The 7,520-nt window shown below is 36.2% G+C and overlaps 1 protein-coding gene across 1 annotated transcript; it reads left to right on the top strand.

Annotated features, from left to right (window-relative positions):
• Window positions 3,227-5,798, top strand: LOC109362508 (elongation factor Tu, chloroplastic-like). Its single transcript, XM_019608339.1, has 2 exons — window positions 3,227-4,045; window positions 4,762-5,798. The coding sequence occupies exons 1-2, from the start codon at window positions 3,368-3,370 to the stop codon at window positions 5,530-5,532; spliced, it is 1,449 nt and encodes a 482-aa protein (XP_019463884.1). The 5' UTR covers window positions 3,227-3,367; the 3' UTR covers window positions 5,533-5,798.

Below are 7,520 nucleotides of genomic sequence, written 5' to 3'. Positions count from 1 at the left end.
ACAAAAACATCAATGAATGCATGAACATGTGAGGTGAAATAGTGAGAAATTAAACATGAAATGCCTCTCAATCCTAAAGCATAGAATTCTCTCTTTTCTAATCTCACAAATGCAATGTCATATAGATGCAACAATTAACACGAAATATGCTCTAACTCTCTAAAAATGCAACATGCAAGTTATGGCTTCAGTTCTGAAAATGCAGTTTATAAAGAATCATTTCTACAGCCCAATTAATCGATTAAGACCTTGGTTAATCGATTAACGTGTTTCAAAAACGTAGTGAGAAAGCTTTCCAAAGTGCTCTCTTGACATGCGCACTTTCATGACAGGCTTTATATGGTTATCCTTGAGGAGGTTAGGAATTGTATTGTTGCCAAGGTTGGGTCGAATGGTGCCCCATTTTCTAGTGGTTGACTTTGGAAGCATGTTTTGGATGGTATAGACTCTGCTTCGTCTGTTTATTCCTAGTTGATGTCCCAATCCTTGGCTACCGTGAACCATAGTTTTCATTGGAAGCAACTTTGGAATTTACGAATCCTAGAGAAATGCAAGTTTATATTATGTATAGTTCTTCATAACTCTCTCCTTTATAACTTGTTATTGTTTACTTGTAATCTCTCTTCTTTCTCGGCGTGCTCGCGCTTCTCTGCTCCGGTTGAGGATATTACTCACTACATTTATGACTATCCTTACTGTAAGGAGGTTTGGATTAGGTTAGGCTTTCTTCATACTTGGAGATTCTTAATTATGAAAATCTTAGGAAGTGTGTCTTGTCCTTTATGCGGGTTAAGACAAACCAGAAACTCTTTCATAGTCTTTGAAGGATTTGGAGGTGGAGGAATAATGTGATTATGGATCTCAACCGTTGGTCAATTCATTATGTTCTCTACAATATTGTAAATGGCACATGCATGCCTAAGACTTCTAAGATTGGTTGTGATGCCCTCATTCGTAATCATATTCACAATTGGTTGTGTGGGTTTAGGAATGTTGAAAGGGCTGGTGATGTATCCTTAAATGAGCTTGTTGGTGTTATTAGGGGTTTAAATTTGGCTAGGCAACATAGATTTCTTAAGGTTCTTCATGGTCATGCAGTCATGATTGAGGAAGCTAGCAACCTACTCCTTCTCCCTTGGGATGTGTATGTTGGCCATGTTAATCGCTCCCTAAATTCCAATCCGGATGCACTTGCTAAATTTGGAGATAAGGAAGACAATCACTACTTTATTTGCAATCATCCTCCTCCAAGTGTTACCATATTTAAGGGCTAACTAGTTTTCTTCTTGTTTTTAGGCATATTATTTGTCATAAAGTTTAGACATGATAATAGGATTGTGCATCACTAAATTAATCCTATTGTAGACACATTGTCATAATGGTTATATGAATCATAACTTTCCAATCAATTTTTCCAGACAATATCAATAGTTGGAAAGTACGCCAACTGTCGATTTTAATGACTTGTTTTAAGGCATCGTTAGCAACATGTGAATGATACCCAAGTACATTGACAAAAAAAAATTCAAGTATTCAGCTAACCCAAAGAAAATTTTTGCCTTTAAAACATTCTATTTTCTCAATGAGGCATTGTGGTAAACATATGGGGGACAATCTTAAAATACATTTATTAAAAGTTATATAGGACACTTAACTTTACCCCACCCACTTGAGAGACTTTCGAAGGTAGGAATTATTAGTGATAATGTGACAATATATGATTTCGATTATAACAATGTCGTGACCTCACTGGTAGCATCATTGTGAGTAAGGAGTTAACATAAAAATATTATCCACTGATGTGACAGGTGGTGGTGTGACATGTGATGTTGTAGGTGGTGTGCTGCTTTCACTACAGAGCTCATGAATGTCACATTAGCAAAAAAATCAGAAAAATAAGGTGAAGGAAAAAATGAGTAGTAAAAACATGAGGAGAAAAACTATAATAATGTATAGAATGGAAGTGAAAGACATGTGAGTTTAAATTGGCATCTAATCTAAAGATTAAGAATCAATCCTCTCATTCTCATATAATTTTATATTTTTCACTGGATATATTTTCATATCCTATATATATAAATCTTTATATTTATGTTGTATAAATATTACACTATTTACTTAAATGATATTGATATATATCAACATTTACCATAATAACAAGCTATGATGCACGGATACTAATACGTGTGTCGGGTACAATACGTATCTGATACGTCGACACGTATTTTTTTCCAAAATACAGGATAAGATACGTTCAGGGATACGCGTATAAAATAATAAAAACACATAAAATATGATAAAATTATAAGTGTAAATCAAAATATCCAAAGTAAAAAATATGGAAATTTAAAATCACTATCATCCATAACAAATCTATCTTATTCTATTTTAATGAAAACGAATCTATCCTAAAATCATTGCCTTCCATAACAAATATATTTTATCATATTTTAATGAAAACGAATCTATGTTATCATGTTTCATTGGAAACGAATCTATCTTATCATGTTTTATTGGAAACGAATCTATCTTATCCTGTTTTATTAGAAACGAATCTATATCATATACTTTACTGAAAACGAATCAATATATCCTATATTTTATTGAAAACGAATTACATGTCTTAATATTTATTTATTTTATTTTATTTTTTTTAATTTTTGGATACTCTATGGATACGTATCTTTTGCGAATCTGAGCATATCCATGTCGGATACGTTTCGGACACCGACACGTGAGGGTGTTTGACGAATCTGTGCTTCATAGATAACAAGAATGCAATATCTATACACTGATCATCCACCGTTATTTTGTATTAATTTTATTTAAGCGTCAATGATAATTAAAAATAAATAACAGCTGCTGATGTAGTAACAATATAAAAACTCTTATAATATTAGTGTATACATTTTTTTCTCTAATAAGAATACTCCTTTTGAAGTCTCTACCTCAGTCATTACATATCAATTCACAGACATAGATCAGTGTTCTAAAAAGTGTCGCACTTTTTATCTCAAGTCAATCAGAATGCTACATTTTATTACCTTTTGTTTTTTAAAATTTTATTTTATTTACATGTAAAAATGTAATTGACTTAAGATAAAGAATAAGACAATGTTAAAATCATGTATCGTGATCGTCAAATTCACCGGGTGTGAGAGAGTGAGGCTGAGGTGACGTCCCCTCTAAAAATAGGCAGAAAAAGGGATAGAACTAACATGAGGTCCTCTTTTATTCAACCACACAATAGATAACATAATCCTCATTTCGAAACCATTCTTCTTCTTCTCTCCCATTCTATCCTTCCATTCCAAACCCTCCCTTCTCTCACTTCCCTTTTCCCTTTCCCCTTTCAACATTCTCTCTAATGGCAATTACTTCAGCAGCAGCAACATCAGCAACTTCAGCTTCCTCTAAACTCATTTACTCACTTTCCTCTCCTTCCCCTTCTTACCCTTCCAATTCCCCCACTTTCCGTGCAACCACCCCCAAACTAACCCCACTCTCCTCCTCCTTCCTCAGCCCCAAACTAACTCACTCCTCCACCTCCCGCCACCACACCCACCACCGCTCCTTCACAATCCGCGCCGCCCGAGGCAAATTCGAGCGCAAGAAGCCACACGTCAACATCGGCACCATAGGCCATGTCGACCACGGTAAGACCACCCTCACTGCTGCCCTCACCATGGCCCTTGCCGCCAACGGCAACAGCACACCCAAGAAATACGACGAGATTGACGCCGCCCCTGAGGAGCGGGCACGTGGTATCACAATTAACACTGCCACGGTGGAGTATGAGACTGAGAATCGTCACTATGCCCATGTGGACTGTCCCGGTCACGCGGATTATGTGAAGAATATGATTACCGGTGCTGCTCAGATGGACGGCGCCATTCTGGTTGTCTCCGGTGCTGATGGGCCGATGCCACAAACCAAAGAACATATCCTCCTTGCTAAGCAAGTTGGTGTTCCCAATATGGTGGTCTTCCTTAATAAGCAAGATCAGGTTGATGATGAGGAGCTTCTTGAGCTAGTTGAACTTGAGGTATATATGTGTTTTTTTCCAGCACGACATTGTTCGGTTCATGTAGTGATCAGGATAAAGACTTGTTGTTGTTTTAGATTAGTTGAGTTAGTTTGCTGATTTAGAGTTGGTTATTTTATTGAACAAAGATCTGTCCCAAATCCTATCTCGCATAATGACAATGAAACAAAAACATAAAAATTAATGAATGTTTATATTTTTTTATTGACATGCATGTCTTCATTGGTATGGGACAGGATTTGAGACATGATTTTCATTGGTGTAAGACATGATTTGAGACATGATTTTGGATAGTGGATCTCAGTCCTATTTTATTCTGCAATTGGAGAGTGATTCTTACAAATCTATTGAGCTGTATACAATTGAAGATATTATTAAACTTAGTACCATTTTTAGGTGTTGTGGTACTGTTGTGTATTTGTGTGTAGAAGTATAGTACATGTAAGAGCTCATTAATGGATATATAATGTGTACTACTGCTACATGATATATTGTTATTGAAGAATGAAGACCAACTTGGAACTATGCTAAGAATTATATTTATATTTAGTTCGTAAAATTATAGTTAAAGTGGGAAATAGCTATGACCTGCAAAGCTTGTGTAACACATTTAAGAGCAAGAGAAATTTCTTGTTTGTGAGCATCTGACTGGTTAGTTGCATTGGTTTGCTTAATCACTAGTTAGTTACTGACTGGTTACTTATTGTGTTCTATAGGTTCGTGACCTTCTCTCCTCTTATGAGTTCCCTGGTGATGATATTCCCATTGTTTCCGGTTCTGCTCTCTTGGCTTTGGAAGCTTTGATGGCGAACCCTGCAATCAAGCGTGGAGATAATCAGTGGGTGGACAAGATTTACGAGCTTATGGATAATGTGGATAGCTACATACCTATTCCTGTGCGCCAAACCGATCTTCCCTTTTTGCTTGCTATTGAAGATGTATTTTCCATCACTGGTCGTGGGACTGTGGCCACAGGTCGTGTTGAGAGGGGTACCATTAAGGTTGGCGAAACTGTTGATCTTGTCGGTTTGAGGGAAACCAGGAGTACTACTGTGACCGGTGTGGAAATGTTCCAGAAGATTCTGGATGATGCAATGGCTGGGGATAACGTGGGGTTGTTGCTCAGGGGTATTCAGAAGATTGATATTCAAAGAGGGATGGTTTTGGCTAAGCCTGGAACCATTACACCCCATACAAAGTTTACCGCAATCGTCTATGTTTTGAAGAAGGAAGAAGGAGGGAGACACTCCCCTTTCTTTGCAGGTTATAGGCCGCAGTTCTACATGAGGACCACTGATGTCACTGGCAGAGTTGCTTCCATTATGAATGACAAGGATGAGGAGTCAAAGATGGTGATGCCCGGAGACCGTGTTAAGATGGTGGTTGAACTTATAATGCCTGTGGCTTGTGAACAGGGAATGAGGTTTGCTATTAGAGAAGGAGGGAAAACTGTTGGAGCTGGAGTTATTCAATCCATCCTTGAGTAACTTGTATGAACATGTGCTCTGGCACCCAACTACATGAAACTCTTACATGTGAAGAAGCTCCATGTCTTTGGTTTTATGCAATTATTATTTTTTTCATTTTACACAACTGCCATATCCAATTTCTTATATTTTGTAGGGTTTGAACTGATGCTTAATCAAATTGGATAATATTTTTCCAAGTGCTTTGTTGTTACTTTCTTCTTTACTGTTAACATCATTGGAGTGCTAGAACTGGTTTATATTGATGGATGAGCAGTTTCTCTTTTTAGAGTCAGTGTCTATTATAATCTGCAATAATGGGACTAATAAAACAATGTGCAGTATTCTTGGTATGAAGTAATGATGTTGCAATTTCTTGTGACAGTTAAGCCCACTCCTCTTACTTTCATGTGGTAGAAATCTCTAAAAGTTTATACTAAACGTATAGGTTTGTATTGAAAATAAAATGGCCAAAGATGAGTCAATTAACTTAATATATTGAAGGCTATATTTGACTAAGCTGTGAAAACATACATGTATTAGAGGAAAGCACATCTTCTGTCATAAAAGGTGTGTCACTTGTTGAAAAATACCTAACTATTAAACTTTTAACTTAAATATATTATTTCAAACAATTATAATAAGTATTATATAGAGTGACACTTTTGGGATAGAAGATATGTTCTTGTATTAAAGGGCCTCCGAGCAATATGCCTCATTAATTTTGATCACATTCTTATCTAGCGTGTAGATAAGATTATTTCTTGTTGTGTATTTATATTAAATTGCATGACAGAAAATGGTATGACATAAACCTAGTAAGTATCTTGTCCTTCTTTGATGTATTTTTTTCACCTTCTGCTAAGAGCTTCAGATAAATCTGGATGGGTTAGCTTCCTTCAATTCCAATGGAAGCAGATTGAAAAGTAGGCCTTAGTTAGAATATCACATAATATAGAAATGTGTTTAAGATTCTGAAACACAGTTGCTTTGGTTAACCGGGGAAAGAAGTTCAACTGCTGAATATGAAAGTTGCTTCTGCATCTCTTAGTTTAGGGAAGTCATGACTAAAGCAGAGCAGAAACTAAAAGGTCAATGCCTAGCAGTGCAGCTTAAAATTGTTCACTTTTGTTTAATTCCATCAAAGTTCATTTGGAAAGCCATGACCAGTTATTAAACTGAATGCAACAAATAAACAAATGCAATGTACAAACATTAATGTGAAGATCTATTATTGATGGATTTCTGTTTTTTTATAATGGTTTTACAGCTGGAAAAAAGAGAGAGAAAATGTATATACCCAGGTTTACTCAAATACGGTATTTTAAAATTGTGTTTCAGTGAATGAAAACATTAGAATGACCTATCATTACTTCTTAGTTGAAGAATAAGGAATAGTTAGTTATCTTCATGAGTGTAAGTTATAACAAAGGTGTAAAAAGAAATTGTTACCAAAGGTGTAACAGCTTCAATTTTCAGATCAAAATTGATATTTATGTTTTCAGCTTACATTATGGTTTCTTATAAAATCGACCAAATAGAGTACAACCGCGGGTTCTACTTTGGTTATTTCATAAACTCATGTTAATATGATATAAAGCCTAGATAACGTCTAACTAGGAGAAATGCATCATCTCTTAAAGAGCAACATTTATTTGTCCATCATTTCTGTTGGGTATTCCAAGTGTGAATGAAGAAGTCTCACATTAAGCAAAAATGATGAGTTAAAAAACATATAAGTGGATGGACCATAAACCTAATGCCTTAAGGTTTTGGGTCAAGATGTGGTGTCAAGCTCACTTATATACTTCTTTCACTTAGCCCATGGAGGAATGTTGTAAATCATAGATGAAGATTTCCCAACGAGTGGTATCAGAGGCGATGGTTCGACGGCTCAACGGAGTATTGAAGCGGCAAGTGGTCGGTAGATCCATGAGGGATCCTTGTGTCGAAAGTTGTGTCGAAAGTCTTCCTGACGAGAGGTCAAGGCGGCGTGTTCCGTTGATGAA

This window comes from Lupinus angustifolius, chromosome LG12 (assembly GCF_001865875.1).
Source record: "Lupinus angustifolius cultivar Tanjil chromosome LG12, LupAngTanjil_v1.0, whole genome shotgun sequence".
NCBI lineage: Eukaryota > Viridiplantae > Streptophyta > Magnoliopsida > Fabales > Fabaceae > Lupinus > Lupinus angustifolius.
Note: the sequence above shows the minus strand (reverse complement) of the source record. Positions and strands in the feature narration are given on the sequence as shown.